At 43.4% G+C, this 19,023-nt stretch overlaps 1 protein-coding gene across 4 annotated transcripts in view; it reads right to left on the bottom strand.

Moving 5' to 3' along the window:
- The window catches only part of Ltbp1 (latent transforming growth factor beta binding protein 1), a 205,497-nt gene that overhangs the window by 10,775 nt on the left and 175,699 nt on the right, over positions 1 to 19,023 (bottom strand). For all 4 annotated transcript variants that reach the window (XM_032908911.1, XM_032908912.1, XM_032908910.1 and 1 more), the window contains 2 exons: positions 18,192 to 18,332; positions 17,144 to 17,314 (listed from right to left, as the gene is read on the bottom strand). In XM_032908911.1, coding sequence (XP_032764802.1) covers positions 17,144 to 17,314; positions 18,192 to 18,332 — 312 coding nt within the window. The remainder of the gene's footprint in view (positions 1 to 17,143; positions 17,315 to 18,191; positions 18,333 to 19,023) is intronic.

Raw genomic sequence — 19,023 nt, forward strand, 5'->3', positions numbered from 1 at the left:
TGTCCCAAAACCGCTGCCTGGGAGCTGCCCTCGGGCTACAGCTACGCAGATGTACATGAATTACGTTATGGGAAAAAAGGATCTTGGATTAATTTTAAAGACCTAATCAAAGGTACAGACAAATGAAACTAAATTATGGTCGGACACTGCTAAGTGGTTCCTAAAGAAGCTTCTAGACTTGACCCAGGCTGGAGAGAAGGCAGCAGAGAGAGATGGGGATGGGTAGCTTTAAGACCTGCCTCACCTTTCTCTTACCTTCTCCTGCCATGAATGCCACTCAGGAGTCTAGAATTTACTGTCCTTGTAGCTCCCTGTCTCTAATGTGTTACATGCTAAGCTTTATGACAGTGCTGGTGAGATGTCAAAACAGCATTTCTGTGTCCCATGCTCCGTCTTGTGACTGAAGATATGAGCCTCTGTTCAACACAAGGACCGTTATCTTTCTGGGAACAAGAACAAGTTTGTCCTAGTCCGTGTATGCTGTGCCTCCTAGCTTCCCATCTTGGACATCTCTGATTCTTGGCCAGGGCCAAGGGAGACGTGAGTGTGAGGGAATGGGAAGAATGCAAGCTTTGGAGGCAGGAGCCCATGCTGGAGTCTTGGTCGTGTTCTTTACTTTCCTGTTTAGCAATGCTGGGCAAGTCCCAGTTTCTACATCTGTCATGAATGTTTCTCCTGCATGTATGTCTGCTTGCCGTGTGTGTGCCGAGTCCCCGTGGACGTCAGGAGAGGTAATCAGATCCCCTGGAGCTGGAGCAACAGGCGGCTATGAGCCACTGCATGGGTGCTGGGAATCAAACCCGGGTCCTCTGCACCATCTCTCCAGCCCCTCCACAGGGGTGACTCCTACCTCATCTTCATAGGTTAGCGGCCTATGAAAAGTGAGGTAATGTTATAGATTTGCTCATAAAGTTTAAAGCTCGAAGATTACGCAAGTTATTCTTCTTTTCTTTCTCTTAAGAGGAACTCAGAAATCTTCATGGAAGATCTCGATATTTGAAGTATTGAAAGCGACATATAGATCTAAATGTCTGAACTGAAGGCGAACCATGGGCAAAAGGGGCTGCCGTCAATTACGGAAAACGGAAGAACAAATGCCAGGCATTTGTTGATCCCCTTTTAAGATTATATGGGGATTTTTATATACATGGAAGGAACCGGATAGCAAAACATAGTTCACGAACATTCTCCAACAAGGCAATTGCCTTGGCAAATGTGTTTGTGTGTGATAAATTACAAACAATGGTTACTTTATTTTTAACTCACAGGTTTCACCACACAGCCCTGGCTGCCTTGCAATTCACAGCATAGACCAGGCTGACCTCAGACTCACAGAGATCCACTTGCCTCTGCCTCCCTACGCTGGAATCCAAGGTGTGCATCACCACACCCCACATCCATAGCACAGTCACCGATAGCAGGTTAACAAAGCTCAGACTCTAAAGAAAGGATGCTACCCAACAAAACGGGACATCTTTCCATGGTGTGCAAGGGCTAGCTCAAAACATTACAAGGAGGCGTAGGTAGGGTGTCTTCCTCAGGATGTGAGGAGGATAAATCTCTAGCATGTTCTGGCCTCTGAGTACCCCAAACCCCGAGAGAAACCCACTCTAGCTTAGAGATGCTTGGTTGTGGTTAGCCCTAGGTCTGGCTTAATGTCAGAGTCTAGCTTAGGGGACATCAGTGAGTCAGGGCTGGCTGCAGTATAGAGGCCAAGAATAGCAGATCCCTGAATATTTCCACAGCTTCCCAGGAGAAGCCCCGGGAACCTTGGCTGCCTCTTCCTCCGCTCACCATGAGCTCAAGCACAGCATACTTTGTCCTTAAAGTCTCTTTGCTTTCCAAAGCTTCCTCTTCTTGTGTGCACATCAACGACAATTAATCATCTAGCTGTCGGGTGCTCGGTGAGGAGCGATGACGGCTGAGCAGATCCCAAGAGCCCTCCTTTCTGAGACCCCCAGTGAATGTTTCCACCTGGGGATCTGGCCAAACACAAATGTGAAGTGAACAGCTAATGGAAACAGTAACACCTTGATTGCTGTCCCCTAACCATGGCACTCCCCACCTCCCCAGCACAAATGCGCAGCTCTAGATCAAAGCTATGACGGGGACACATGGGGTGGCATGGGCCACCACCACTAAGTGCTCTAAACAGATCCAGGCCATTGATCACACTAATTTTCCTGGCATGGCAGATTCACACGACAGATGGTCCTGCTTTGATTTCTACTTTAAATGAAAAAAAAAATTCTTAAAAATTGCCCCCTGGAGCCAGTGGGTCTGGGACCCCTGCTGTCAGAAGCAATGAGAAGCACATTACTACATCCTGTCAGGAAATCTCTGGTTTTGATGACAGACACATCTGTGGGGCTGGCCTGGACAGTCACACGTCACTGTGCCACTCTGGCATAGGAGAGAGCAGGAGGTGAAGCTTTTGTTGTCTGAGGCAGATTAAATTCAGCTCTTAGAAGTGAAGCACGGGCGTGGGCTTGGGTTTTCACACACCAGAGCAATGGAAACTGTGTCTCTGGGGGAGGAGCCAGGCCTGGGCCTTCTTTAGTACTCGAAGGGGTCGCATTTCATTCAGATTTCTCTCCCGGGTGTTTTTTCCTACAGGTTTAAACAGGCACCATTAATTGATGATGGGGGAGGGGAGAGGGACTTGAGCATGTGCCACAGGGACTGCTCAGCCTGCAGTTGAATGGAAACTTGGCCTTCACTGAAATGGGCGAAACCTATTTCCTTCTTTAGACCGTGGTGCTGAAAGAAGGGGACAGAAAGGCCTTAGTGGGACTACTTAAGTAAGACTTAGAAGAAGTGCACGGCATTGCATGGCTGTCTTCTTCAGAGAATAATCTCTTGCCCAGAGTAGGGCAGACAGTCAGCCTTCTTCCAGGAAGTTAAAAAGTATGGAACGGGAAATTAGACACACACACACACACACACACACACACACACACACACACACGCATCACACACAGATATAACACACACATACAGAAACAACAACAACAATTACACACATGACATACACAGACACACATATACACCACATAATCAGACTTATCCACACACAAAAATACACCACACAACAGCCACACACATAACACATCCACAACATACCACAAATAGGCACAACACACACACCACATATACAACATGCACACACACACACACACACACACACACACACAGACACACACACACACACCCTGAATAGAAGGCCTAGAGTTGGGGCTGGAGAAATGTCTTAGCAGTTTCTTAACACTGGCTGCTCTTCCAGAGGCCCTGAGTTCAAGTCCCAGCAACCACATGGTGGCTCACAACCATCTGTAATGGGATCTGATGCCCTCTTCTGGTGTGTCTGAAGACAGCTACAGTGTACTCACATACATAAAATAAATAAATCTTTAAAAAGAAGAGGGGGAGGAGGAGGAGGAAGAGGAGGAAGAGGAGGAGGAGAAGGAGGAGGAGGAAGAGGAGGAGGAGGAGGAAGAAGAGGAGAAGGAAGTGGAAGACCTAAGTCAACAGACTCAATACACTTGGGCTCTTGTACCTACTTCTTTTCTTTTTAGCTCCTGATCTGGACCTGTTCCTCGAATTTAATTAAGTCCTTCCATCTCTGGAACAAGATTTGTGCCACTCTTTGTTGAACTGTATCAAAGGGGACTCATTTGTTGTTTCTTTAACTTATACAATCACAGCCCAAGGACAGCATGAACTTGGCAAAAATTGGATAAACAGGGTGGTGTTTAGAAGAGAGGAGGGAAGGAGAAATGAGAAACTTTGCATCTCTCTCCATACATGAGCAGCAAGTGAAGAGAAAAAGTCTCTCGGAGGGGCGGGGCAGGAGTACCATTGATAGAAAACAGCTTATTACTTGGGTGTGAGGACACATGTCTGTAATACCAATGTTCTATAGGAACAGGCAAGAGGATCAGTAGCTCCAGGGCACCCTGGGTTCAACACCAATCATGAAACCAAACCAACCAAACAACCAGACCACCAGACAACCAGACAGACAAGAAGGCATTCGGTTAGCACTGAAGTATACACACCCCTGTCTACTGCAGAGAGCATGTGGGAAAAAGAAAGTCAGCAAGTATGCGCCCTGGAGCTATGATGGCCCGCACACAGCACACTTTTGCATATAGCTCCCTCTATCTGGTTTTCTCAGAGCCACCTATGGGAAAACTGATGAGCTCTGTTCTATTTCTCATCTGAGTGCTACAGTTTACAGCACACCATGTCTAACGCCAGCAGAGGGTTGTGTGTGGAAGTGCTGTGTCTGCCAAGCCTGGTCTGTTTACAGCCGTTCCTCTGGCACCCGGGAAAAATTGTTTAGTGCAGTCCCCAGACCCTGAGCGTCAGGTTCAAACTTTGCTCAGCCGTACGCATCTGTGGTTCAAATTCCAGGGAGAGTCATAACCATGAACGTCAGTGAGCTCAGCTCTGTCAGGGTCAGCTCTATCATTAGCAGGATTTATGTTTATTGAATTTGCTCGATTTATTAGGTGAAAGAGATCAAATTGCTTAATGTTCAATTAAATTGTACTTGTCGAGGACAGGGAAGTCATGAAGTCTAAAGTCTTGGCAGGATTTATATTTCGTGGGACTCCTGTAAACCATAACACTTTGAGGAAACTCGCAGCCATACACCAATCAACCCTGCCCACCCCCAGCTTCCCCTGAAGGTCAGCTTTCCAATGTAGTCATTTCCAGTGTTTCCCATCAGATGACTGCTAGCTAGCCGACTAGCTGACAGAAGAGAATGTTGGCTACAAATGGAATAGTACAACTAAATAAATAATTTAAAATGGAGGTCCTCTGTGTTCTAAAACCTGGATCCAAACATTTATATTCTTGTAATAGCACTACTAAGTTCAGCCATACATGGAAATCTGAGAATAATGACTGCTAGCATGAATTCCCTATTAAGAACTCAATGGAAGGTGTCCCTCACTTCTTAGTAGTCAAGGCTTTGGAAGATACCACTAAGGTTTACTTACAGGCAATCTCAAAAGAACACACACACACACACACACACACACACACACACACAAAAAAAAACAAAACAAAACAAAACAAAAACAAAACAAAAACAAAAAACAAAAAAAAAAAGACAAGGAGCGGGGTTACTCATAATGCCAGACAAGAGGCAAGGCTTAACAATGCAAAGTGGGCGTGAGGGAGGGATTTCAATGTATTCCTCTTGTAAAGAGACCAATTTTTTCTCCCACTGTGAGCATAGGTCAGTCATGTCATTATCCCGTTCCTGCTATTGGAAGTGACAATTTAAAAGCCACCAAAGGTTGAGGCTGAAATATATTGAATGGTATTTCAAAGCCCAAGTCAGGTTCAATTCTTAAAATTCTAAGTACTTAGTATGGTCATTTATATTATAAGTACACATAATTTCCTTTAACAATAAGGTTATATTTTAAAGTGTTTTAACTCATTATTATTTTTAAAGTTTACGATACAGAAAACTGCTTTGATATTTGTTTAAAATTCTCTTAAGAGTCAGAACTCAAGATCCTAAACAAACAAACCAAACAGTAAGCTAATCCTCAGAACCCACTGTTATTTTTTGAAGAACAACATCTGAGTAACCCATGTATTACTGTTTAAAAGTAAATGGTTATATGGTTATTCATGAACATGTATTCCATTCAATTATAGAAAATAAGACACATCATTGGTGATAGCAAAATCAGGATTTATTTTATGATCTTTGGTTCCATTTTATAATTTTTTGTAGGCTGCTACTTTACCTCATTTTGAAATGACTTCTCTCTGCTCCCCCAGGGCTGTTCACTATCAGTTACAATTCTAATAGGATTCTCTTTTCTTTGGCCATCCTTGCTAGGGAGACATGTTACCAAGTGAGTGGCGTCTTGTAGAGATGAACAATAGGCAACCAACAGCACTGTTTAGATGGCTTTGTTGGTCCCTGAGACTCAAGGCTCAGGAACAAACATTCAAAAGGCATAGGTGAATCAGTAAGTTGCACTTTCTTACTCTTATTCTTCTTTTGAGTTATTTATTTATTTTATGTATGTGAGTACACTGTAGCTGTCTTCAGACACACCAGAAGCAGGCATCAGATCCCATCGCAGATGGTTGTGAGCCAACATGTGGTTGCTGGGAATTGAACTCAGGACCTCAGGAAGAGCAGTCAGTGCTCTTAACCACTGAGCCATCTCTCCAGCCCCTGCACTTTCTTCTTAAAGGTTGTTTCTTTCTTAAAGGACTGGCTGTTAATGGTGAGCAAACAATTACTTCCTAGGCTCCACCTCTGGAAGTTAATCCAAACATGAGATTTATGTTTTAAAAAAATGTGGTCTGGGAATCAAATCAGGACCTCATCCATGCTAGGTTCCAATTCTACCACTGGGTCCCACCTCTGCCCTACCCACATCTCAGACCGATCTCTAAGCTCTTGTTAGCAGCCATTCCCCAGTCATAAGGGGTACAATCTGTCTGTTGTTGTTAGGGAGAATGGATCAACCTTCCCATACCAAGGCTTGCTGGAGCTGGCCAGAGGTTAACTTTTAAAAGACAGTAGCTGGCAGCTCTATCCACAATAGACTTGGGAAGGATTTTTAAAGAAACGGTAAGAATACACGCAACCCTATCAGTTGAAAACCCCAAGCACACTATGGACTGTGGGCTTCTCTGAGCTGCGCTTACAGTCATTTTTAGAACAAACCACAACTGGCCCCACAATGGAGGACAACAACAACAACAAGAAACCCAGCAACCTTGTATGTCAAATGTGTGGAAACCCAACTCAGAGTAAACCCTTCTGAACAAGTTGGCACTGAATGGAAACTTCTAGAGAACTGGACCTATCATCTCGGATTTCAGAACAGGAAGCTGAGACTGCTGAAGTGGTCACTTTTGAGCTCAACCAGATTTCTTCTATCTCCCAACAATATCATTGGACTTTGAATTGGTTTATTTCATTTTTTGCCTTCTTTTCTCTACTTTGACTTGCTAACTTAGACTCAGATATGATGTCAGTGCTGTTTCCTCCCTCAAATGCTTAGCATTACTGAGTGTAGCCAAACTTTTTGCTGGCACACAAACAGTGTAGCCCTGGGGGAAAGAAGCATGACTTAAATGTCCATCCCCCTCATCCAAGACATCCACAAGTGCTCATGTGACCTATGATCTTCTATTAATCAAACTCCTCCATGGCGATCACTGATTGTGGTTAGGGACATTGGGCCAGTGACTTTAACTAGTTCTTATCACTGTTTTCAGACTGCAGTCTAAGTCTAGCGACCTTGAGGAACCTCTCTAGGTGGCTTCTTGGACACCTGCTGGTCCTCTATGCTCCAGGTAACCAGGCTCAGAGCACAGCTTACTGTCCACACTTCACAATGCTCTATCAGGGTCTGTTAGACAATCCTTACTCTTAGACAAATCATGTTTATTTCTCTACTTACATGTTTTAAAGAAATGGCTACAATGAGATCAAAACCTGAATGGGGTCTCCTTGTGTGTACTGATTTTCCACTAATGCAACCACCAGAGCACAAGTTTTTTGTTTGTTTGTTTTGTCTTTTAATGCTTGAGTGCTCCATGTACACCTGCATGCCAGAAGGGGGCATCAGATCCTTTTATAGATGGTCATGTGCAACAGGTGGTTGCTGAGAATTGAACTCAGGACCTCTAGAAGAACGCCCAGTGCTCTTAACCACTGAGCCATCTCGCCAGCCCCATAGCACAATTTTAAAACTGTTTCCAGCATCTCATTCTTATCTACCGCCCTCCGCCCCCATTTTGTACCTGCCTCCACTGTCATTTGCTTTGTTCACCTAGCCCGGTGGTTCTCACCCTCTGGGACACTACCCCTTGGCCAAACTTTTACCTCCAAAAATATTTACCTTATGGTTCATAACAGTGGCAAAATTACGAAGTAGCAACGAAAATAATTTTATAGTTGTGGGGTCACCATGACATGAGGAACTGTATTAAAGGTTGCAGCATTAGGAAGGTTGATCTAGCCACTTTCCGAGGTCCACTATTCCTTTCCCATTTCAGAGACAGGAACCACACAAGCATTGTCCACTGGGAAGCTCCAGCATGGTAGGGAGGCTCAAGATAAGACCTGGGTCCTGAGGGGGACCACAAGCAGCTGGATAGAGGTGGTTCTGTCCTAGTAACACCTAAGAGCTCTCTGTCTCAGTAGAGGGCTAATTATAAAAATCCGTGCACATGACAGCCACAAGACCCTATTTACATGGAGACAGTAAGGACACATGCGGCTGGGGAGAGCATGCTTGCCTCGTGTCTTGGCTCTTGATTCTCCAATAATTCCCCGGGACCAATCTTGAATTTCTCCACCCAGTAACCTCGGATGACCTGAAGTGGTAATTCCACAGACTACAGATGTAATAAGGCCAGTGTATTAATGCATTTTTTAGAGTGAAGTGTTCCTTCCTGCCCCTGGTTACTATGGGTGTCTGCTGTGTTTAAAAGGACTATGGAATAGGGTGTCTCACAGGCAAACTTTAGGATTTCAGTTTGAAATGTATTTGCTTTTAGGATTAGGACCTTAGGTTGACAGAGAGTTAAAATAACTTGAATAAGTGAGTAAACAGTATCTAAATATACAAAGAAATTCAAATTACTTGTTTGTTCCTGCGATAGGGCCTCTAGACCAGGCTGCCTTGAACTTGCTATGTAGGATGAGGAGTACTTTGAACTCCTGATCCTCCTGTCTTTATACTCCTAGTGTTCAGGTCACAGGAGGGCATCTGTTGGGTTTATTTGGTGCTAGGGATTATTTGGTGCCCAGGGTCTTATGCTTGGTAGACATGTACTCTATCAACTGCGCTACATCTTCCGTCCCTGTATTTAAGCTTGACCTCTGATATTAATAAGGCTGCTTAAATATTAAAAATGTTAGGAGTTGTGGGCTACCTTTGCATGAGGTATTTATGAGAAAATCAAGTGGACAGAATTCGTAAGGGAAGACTGAAGAGTTTATGACATTGTTAGGACTTACATAAAGCAGGACATATAATTCCTTCCTCGAGACAGAAACAAGAAGAAAGAATACAAAAATGCATTTTCTAGGAAGTTAGTTTAGGATGACACGCTGTAATCTAATCACTTACAGTCTCGGTTTTATATTCTGTAGATCAAATACGTTAAATGTTCACTCAAAAGCCATAATTAGCTGGTCCTCTCCAGGCATAAAGCCTCCCTCACAGCTCTCGAGTTACATTGGTAGAGAAGCCCGTGGAGCATGTGAGAAGCTTCTGATCAGCGAGTAGAGCTATTGCGGCCATACTAGTTCCTAAACGCTCTGGCATCCTTAACGGTTCTTCGTAAACGCCCTTGAATCTGGTACTGGTTTGGATGCTCACCTCCCTTCAAAGAGGTGCCAGCACTGTATGACAAGGTACCCATACAGAACCATCATGAGCTCAACTTATTTTCTAGAATGGGATTTAATAAGAACCACTTAACCATAGGGGTATTTACTGTCCTAGAACCCAGGCAGTAGCACAGCTAACGCCCGAGCGCCCCCTTGAGGCAGGTATTGATACTGCTATTCTACACTGGAAGAGACAGCATCCAACAGATGTACAGCCACAAGTCACTATTGAATGTTTTTTCACAACCATCCCATTGTAAAAAGAAACCTATTTTGTTCTTTGGGAGGGATGATGTTTAGTTTTCTAAATAAATATAATAATCTTTCAGTGAGGAACAGTGAAAATTACAGGTCAGCAATTCCACACAGCATATAATTTCCATGGACACCAAAATTCAGCCCCACTGAAGTGAACCCCTGCCTTCGTGGAATACGTCCAGTGGAAAACTTCCAACTCAGCTTAGAAGGCTTACACAAGCTTTCTAGTTTAGCCATCCCCCACTCTATTTGCCTCACAGTTACTTTCCTTGAACCGTAGTGTACGGAATCCGTGACCAAAAGCATGCGTGCTTTCACACTAAGGCAGGATTAAATTATTATAAGTTCCCAGAGAGCCCTTAATTTTAGATACAGGGGATTTGAAAGCATGTGTCTAGCGCAATGAGTAGAGCCGATCGCCAAACCAGAGTGGGATTCTGGGTCGCCTAAGTAAAGGCGGTGGCCCTCTGCTGTGCTTCCCAAGTGGGATGTTCCAAAGTTATTATTAACATTCTCTGGAAACATATTTCTTGGAAAAGCCTTCACACCATGAATGCTGAAAGGCCTTTTACAACTATTGCCCAGTTACAATATTTTCTCAAGTGTCGCCGGCAAGTCAAATGTCTGTCTTCCCTCTCACCTCAGGGTTGTCAGACAACAGCTTACACTGAGGTCTTTGAGAACGTGGGAGAGCCACGCGTGGATGTGGAGCTCACTAGCTCAATCATCTCCAAGGCAGAGTCTAAATTCTTTTACTTGGATAAAATTATGCAAAAACGTTGTGCTATATTAGCAATTGGGATATTTACAACATTCTGGCATAGCAAAAATATCACGCGTGTATTTAGCAGACATATTTGGGAATGAAAACACCCTACTTCACAATTCTGTCTCCCATTCCAAACACAAATTGTGAATGTGTCACAAACATTTTGGCCTACTCTAGAGGATATATTTACTAAATAACAAAGCGAAGGAAGAAATGTATAATACATTTAAATTTAAAGTTTAGGTTTAAGTTGAAAGAGAAACAGGAAAATGATGTACAATTTAGATTTGTATCTCAGAAGACGTATCTCTCTTCTTGTCAACCACAAGAGGCACATGAAGAACTTATGTAACTTAATAATTTGTAATGAAAATCCTTTCTTTCAGGTAGTGTCCACCTAAAAAGGAGGCATTAGGTAATACTGTCATGGATTCTCACGTATATTCACTTCATGGCTCTCTTCTTATTTAATAACCATTCATTTAACACTCACATGGGGAAACATAGATGACATAATTATACCTATTCCCTGCTTCCTGAGTTCAAGTCTCAGATAGACATTTCTATTTATTTTAAATGAGATGATTATATACTATATACATATAGTAAAAAGAAATTCAATTAGTGAAAAGGATATAGATTTATAAGAAGCCATCAACATAGCTATGCATGTTCTTTCTTTGAATTTATTATGCAAAGGGCAGTTTACTCTAGTTGTTTTATGCCTTCTTCTAGAATATGGCATACAGCTGGCAAGATGGCTCAGTGGGTAAAGATGTTTTCTGACGAGCCTGTTGACCCAGACCCACAGGATCTCACCACACGGCCAGTACGGAATGTGAAAACGTGAGTACACTCGTACACTTGCACACGCGCGCATGCGCACACACACATGATAAGTAAATAGAATAAAAGTTCAGGAAATGGCTTCAGCCGTGTTCCCTATCAGGGTCTGTAGGTGTGTTGCAGTTGGGAAATGCCTGCAGAGTATTTTCCACTGGATAGATGTATCACAGCTCATCAATCAGCTCCATACACAGTCGACTCCATTTCTCCTTATTATGTTTTGTTTTCTGTCACTCAAGCACAGGATGAGCTCCCCAAAAGAGACTTGGTGACTCCAGTATTGATATGCATTTGTCTCTTCAGATTGTTTAGTTGCGATATAGAAGGACAATAATTCTAATAAGTTGATCATTATTGAAAGATGATGGAAATTTATTCCTTTTTTGCCACTGCCATTTCCACTGAGACATTAACAAAAAAATCAAAGTGAACGCCACTCTGACCAATAATACCAGAGCTCTCAAGAATGTTTCCAAGGTGGAAGCATGTTGTAGTCCAACAGACTATCAACAGGGGGCACTCTTCCAACACAGCAGTTATCCTATTAGGTAAGCTCCTGAAATGCATACATTTTAGAAGGGAGGACTCTATCAAGGCTTTACTCAGTTACCTTACAGAATGGCTGTCTGAATGATTTACTCATCAGGATTAAAATTTTTTAAATAGTATAATTATAAACACTACAATTCCTGGGTACTATAAAATCTACTGTACAAATGTGTCTATCTTTCATTGCTTACAGAAAGATTTTATATACGCATATATATATATATATATATATGGTTATGTTTTTCCAAAAACATTAAGTTTATACTTTACTAGGGGAGAATTATTGGCTTTAACCCATTAGCCGACTGGAAATATATGATCCATCGTGCCTGCCAGCATGTGAGGGAGGACCAGCTGACACTGCTTTGATCTAACGGCAGCATCTAACTTCTTGATTTGCTAGCCTAAGTGCTAACTCTAAAACAATGTCCCATTGCCTGCATTAGCGTACCACATGAGAGCACGGAAAGGTTTCAGCTTTAATTCTCCACTTGGTCACTTTCATGTTTTAAAAGAAAATACTGTGCATTTCGAATGCACTTTGAGTTCTTGGGGAGTGAGGACTCGGGCCACACTAAACCGGTTCCAACAGAGTCTAGAGGCAGGATGCTTAGATCTGACTCTGCCCATGAGCAGGGCTTGACATTGCAAGCCACCCTCCTCAGCCTCAGCCACATCTCTTCCAGCAGGAGGCAGTGGCTGTGTACCTAAGATAGACTGGAGAACCAGATGCCTTTCAACAAGTCCTGGCACTGAGACCCATGAAAACCAGGCAGGAAATTTCTAATCAAAGATCCCACATTCTGATAACTAAGAGTTCCTTCTAGCACGGCATGGAAGATTCCCAGGGAGCAAACCATGTCTGCCCCCCTCTCTCATCTGAAATATGGATATGTGGCTTATTTGGTTTGAACTGGTTTTCTTAACAGCCTTGCCTTTCATACTATCACTTAACGTGAGGGCGAACAGATCAAATATTGAGGTCCTCCCAGAGGAACCTCAGCTACTGACATTTTAAGAGCAGGTAGAGAAGGTGTTTTGAAAGTGAGAGGAGGAGGAGGAGGTAGGGTGGGAACAGGCAGAGAGGCCTGTGGAGTTCTAGAAGCCAGAGGTTGTTAGCACAGGCCAACCACACCACTGACACACCCCCTTCCCCTTACCACCAATAATCATGGGCTTTCCTCTGGGCCTGACATTTGGCCCCTTTAACTAGCTGGGGACGGCCATCAAATCCAGAGTGGCCCCCAAAGGTGAACAAAATTACACAAGAACATGGTTCTTCTCATGTGAGGGTCTTCTACCATCTTCACTCTCCTGTCATTCCCCCCCCCCATGAAGTACCAACACAAAAGGCAGCATCTAACGTCTGAGAGCCACATGGAATGGGCCACTCCTGCAGCCTCCACCTGCCAGTACTCCCAGACTTGCTGCTCGAGCAGGAATTAATGCCTTGACCTATTGGACCAGAAGTGTGAAGGCCTGTTCTGAGCCAGAGCTGTATTTTACACTGCGCTTCAGTGCTCAAAGCTGATGGCAGACACCGCGATTTATTCTTCATTCTCCCAGCACTGTTTCCATCAGTAACGGATCGTTCCCCAAAACAGTGCGGCCCTCCTTCAGAAACTGGAAGGTTCAGTGTTGGCAGGCTGGGGCTAATCCGGTATTTGAATGAACAAAGGACAATGCTGCCCTTCGCAATCGTCTGGAAATGCAGAAATCGTGTGTTTAAAGGGCTCAGACAGAATTCTGAACATGCAGTTTAAAAGCTCACACATTCTTTGGTTCCTCTGAAACGCTAGTGACTATCATTGTGGGAGCAGGTTTGAGCATCCTCAGATGCTGCTTAGTGTCTCTAGGACCTCATTCGCTGTTGGACCTACAGAGGAGGCATGTTTCCCAGGGCTCGTCAAAATGCAGAATCCTGTTCTCTCATCCCTACAACCTCGGAACCCGGGCTGGAGTTCAGATGAGACTCCTGCCTCACTGGCTTGGTCTTTATGGAGCAGCAGTGTAGAAGAGAAACGTGTATAACAACAATTATTCCTACATCGGTTGATTCATGTTCAGGTGTTAGGTAACTATATCTTATAAGAGCCTTTGGTTTTAGTTACAGTAGAAAACACATTTGACTTGAATCTAGTGTGTATGTCTGTGCGTGTGCGTGTGCATGTATGAGGTATGTGAAGGTGCCCGCAGAAGCAAGAGTATCAGATCTTCTGGACCTAGGGTTACAGACAGTTATGAGCCACCTGACATGGTGCTGAAAACCGAACTCGAGTCCTCTGGAATATCAGCAAGTGCTCTCTCTCGGTCATTGATCTACCTCTCCAGTCCTGATTTGAATATCTCTTTTGAAAACCCAGTCAGTTACATATGATTACCCAAAGTGCTTGGCTCGCCAGTCACAGGTAGTAAATATAGCATTACAGAGAGACAGAATAAAATGTGGCTCTCCACAAGCACTCCCCATAGAGCAACCATGCCTACAAGCACGGCATAGTCCAAAGGGCGAGGGCTGCAAGCAAATTACGCATCTCACACCTACAAATGAGCAAGGAGACACAAACCCAAAAGCAGCAACAAGATAAACACAAGTCACCTGTCAGTGTAAGACCTTCAGGTCCCCAGAAACAAGGGAAATGTATATACAATATATATTTACCCACATGGTAGGAAGAACTCTTTAGGGACTTCATGTGTGGTTTAGGAGTAGAGTTTGTGTTTTACCCAAGGCTCCATTCTCAACGTGAAAGCATTCCCCAGAGTCAAAGAACAACTTCAAAGCTATAGCATGTCTGTGGTGGCATGGTGACTAGTACCCTGTGTATAAATTTTCCAACGTCACATTAGTGGAAGTAATGGTGTCAGATAAAAGTGAATGTGGTCCCCGGCCCAGCGTTATGACTTGTGGGAGTTTTGTCCCTGGGGAGTCCTATCAGTCCGTACACAGAGGTTCACTATAGCATTGTTTACAATGGAGAAGTCAGGGCTGGGCTGAGAAAGGCTATGAAGGAACAATTAGAAGAGCAAGCAGGAAGCAGGGATAAATACAGCAGACTGCATAGGCAGAACAGGTTCTACCCAACTCCCCCTCCATCCTAAAACACCACCAACCACTATCTTAAATATGCATTTAAGAAAGATGATGTTAAAATCTACAAAGTGTGGCTTGTGGCCTTTTAAAATGCCATTGCTGAGGAGGTGAACCTGGTTCCAGATGCATTCACATAGACAGCAAAAAACCAAATGTTGCTCAGACCGGTGGTATTGAGTTCGGTTTTAAATATTACTCTAAATATGCAACAGTGACTAACATAATCTTTAATAAATGGATGTGTAATAAACAGCCTATGAGGCTCAAAGGTCAAAGGTCAAGAGTGAACCTCTTTAGGGAGTGAGATTTAAATATGACAGGGCAGGTAAAGGAAGATATAACTTCACTGGTTGTCTTAATTTTTGGAATTATTAATTACTACTTTTAAGTGAAAAACACTGCAGAAGAACAAGGAGACAGGAGGAGTTGAAGCACACTGAGGAGACCCAGGCCAGGCTGCATTTTCCTCTATACTGATTTCATTCTTGCCTCCCTGTGGCATTGTTCTCCAGGGCCTAAAGCACTGTCATCTGTAATCACACGTTTTTCTGCCCTCCTCACAACCCCACGAGCTAGTCACGAGCCATGGGCCAGGTCCAACCCCAGAACCCGACCTTCCCAGCTCTCAGTGGCCACTGCTTCCGACTCAGCCTCTCCAGTTCCAAGTGGCCATCACTCCTGACTTGGCCTCTCCAGTCTGTGACTTTAGCCGTTTGCTTTTTGTGGCATTTCAAATTATTTTCTTTTCCGTGCTACGCTGACTTGAAGTTATTTCTAACCCAGAATGTTACCTTTATGAAGTAGCTTGAAAGACAGATTCCAATAATTGAATTAACTAAAAATTAATGCCTTTCCCCTCTTGAAGCAATCCCTCCCCTCCTTGCTACTCTGAGAATATGTCCTGGTTACCAATGCCTTTGTCTTGCTCCAGCAGGCTGGGTTTTTAGCTTTAACAAGTCCATTGGAGAAAATGATAAATGAAACACGTACCTTCCTTTAAATAAGAAGTGGCTTGGGTGATCAGAAAAGAAACAGACGCTTATCATACAACCTTGCAGCCACCAAGTAGCTGGCCAGAAAACACAGTTAGCACCTAGACATATTTCAGTACCAGGAGAACGAACAGGTGGTGTTCACACTCAAAACAGAAAAAATAGATGCACTCGTTCCCTCTAGTCTTCTTTTTCTAATCCCTTCTTAAACTTTTTGGCATTTATTTATTTGTGTATAAGTGTGTAGGCACCGTAGCATATTACATGTGTGGATGTCAGAGGGCCAGGTATGGGAGTGTGTTCTCTCCTTCCACATTGTGGAATTTGGAGACTGAATTCAGGTAGTCAGGCTTGTCAGCAAGGGTTTTTACCCAACAAGCCAGCTTTCTTAAGCAAGTCGAACATCCCCTATTTGAAAGGCTTGGGACCAGAAATATTTTGAGGTTTGTTGTGGTGGTGGTGGTCAGGATAAAAATGGTCTCCCACAGACTCATGTGTTTGAATGCTTGCTTCCCAGTTAGTGGAACTATTTGGGAAGGATTAGGAGGTATGGCCTTGTTTGAGGAAGTAGGTTACTGGGTGTGGGGATTGAAGTTTCGAAAGCCTATGTCAGACCCAGTGTCTCTCTCTGTGTCCGTTGCCTGTAGGATGTAATGCTCTCAGCTACTGCTCAAGTACCCTGCCTGTCTGCTTCCTGTCGTGATGATCATAGACGAACCCTCTGGAACTATAAGCAAAACCCCAATAAAATACTTTCTTGATCATGGTGTCTCTTCACAGTAAGGAAACAGTGACTAAGTAGTTTTTCAAACTTGGAGATCTTTGGACAGCCTTTGCCAATTGGGTATCTTTAATTCCCAAATCCGAAGTGCTCTACAAATCTGAACTTTTCGAATTTTTGGATTAGAGTCCACCGGTCTCTTTCATATGAAGTCTGAGTGACATCAATGCCTGAACTTCTACCTACATTAGTATTTTATAGTCTCGATGCCATTTTTCCCTCTCTAATTTAAAAACTGGAATAACTGAATGCTGGGTAAAATAAAATAATGAAATATTTAAAAATATGAATTCTAAAACACACACACACACACACACACACACACACACACACACACACACACACACACACACCTGTGATGAAATAAGATGCAAGGAGAAAGGCTACATGGGAAAAACACCAAGGCGATGAAGAAGATGTGCCGTAGGCCACTTGCATAATAAACTGGACAGCAGCTCACCTGAGTCCTTCATGGGGCAGAGAGCACACTGCATGCCCCATGCCTCCCCGTACAAACAGCAGCACTCTGTGTATGTCGTCTGCTTGCCTACAAGAGGACGGCTACACACGTACTCCTCACTCAGATGCTCCCAGCACAGATCTTGATAGACATCGGTTTCTTCTATTTGTTCTGAAAGGGAAAGACATGGTTCCATGACAATTGCACTGTTGTTCCAATTCCGTCAATACCGTGGTGGAAGCCAGCAAGCTTCAAAGTTTCCATCCCTACGTCTATGAGCGGCTTCCAAGTCTGAATCCAGCCTGCTCTTTCCACAGATCACGTCGTCCGTGTCATCTCCAGCTGAAGGTCGTTCCATCAGCAGATATTCGGCCTGCTTGTGGTGTCCTGGCTGAATGCTTGCCTTCAGAACTTTCTCTCACTATGTAAGAGGCCTTTACTTTGCTGTTCCTTCATGGGCTTCTCATTCTTCAGACCCTGATGGCTTCCACCACTTATTTCTACATCCATGGTTTCCCATGGATAACCAAACCCTGGACCAATAACACTTCACATTTCAGCATCTTTAATTCTAAACTTTCACTTTCACCTTTGGTAGAATTTCCTAAATATGATAATTATACCAATAGTCAATGGCATGGCACATGCTCAGAGATTAGTGAGGGTTCCCACCCATGGATTTCAGGGTTCTCTCCCTTTAATGAGCTCCACACTCTGTCCTGTCCATTCTTATCCATGTCCGGCACCTTGGGCAAACACAGTTCTTTTTTTCCTGACCACACATCCTCCTCTGAAGTTTAAGTGTGTTGAACCATCAGGTGGAGCAGCCCTGCCACACACTCTACTCCTCTGTATCCCAATGTACATGCCAAGTATTAAATCTATACAATATCCACATGCACCGTATTTATTTCTCTTAGTAGCTCTTAACTTCTTTAAGATAACGAAGGAACTAGCGTCCCTATTTTTGAGTAATTCCCATTTTAACTAAAATGACAACCTTGAGCATTTGTCTGGATAGACATTTGTATCTCATATCCAAACGTACCATTTGATTCAGTTGGCTGCACACATCTCTTCTCAGAGGCATCCAGGACCATTGGGTGGGTGCAAAAGCAGTTGTAAGAGCCCTCTGTATTAACACACTGGCCATCAATGCAACTGTTAGGGTCTTGGCATTCATCCATATCTTAAGAGAAGAGAAAATCACAAAAGAAAATCAGCAGTCATTTGTGCTTTATACCGTCATCAAAGTTAACATGCTGCTAAATTCAGTCCAGATATCAAGAGCTGCCACTTTTGAACGAACTACACATTACCATCCAGAGGAGACCCTGTGACTGGAAAGACAGAGTAACCAAGAAAAAGTCATGTTGTTGCTGCTGCTCTTATTAAATATGGAAAGAAAATATAGAGAAGTGGGACACGCTTAGAAAAACAAGATAAAATGCCTTTTTTTCAATACTTTAAAAATTATTTCCTTATGTTTTTCCTCCTAGAGAACATGGTTTTCGGCTTAAGCATGAAAGTCTGCATGAGTACTTAAAAATGTCCTCTGCTCACATGAACTGACTGTTGAAACAGGAGGTTTTACAGACCAAAAGAACACTGCAGTCATATCGGTGACCTTGGTCCGATTTTTATTCTACAACGAATATTAATTCTTTGCCTGACATCCATTGAAATCCAAGGATGAAAGGTTTTTATTTCTCAAATCTTGCTCAAGAAAGACAGCCACAAGACACCTATGTATCCTTTAATGACATCATTTAGATTCAGACGTGACTTGGATTTAAATTACACCATTTTTACTACATAGCATTACTTGGCTTTTTTTCTGTGCACTTTCCAGGCAGACCTTCCTATATTCTTTTAAAGCT

The sequence above is a fragment of the Rattus rattus genome, chromosome 7 (genome assembly GCF_011064425.1).
Source record: "Rattus rattus isolate New Zealand chromosome 7, Rrattus_CSIRO_v1, whole genome shotgun sequence".
Lineage (NCBI taxonomy): Eukaryota > Metazoa > Chordata > Mammalia > Rodentia > Muridae > Rattus > Rattus rattus.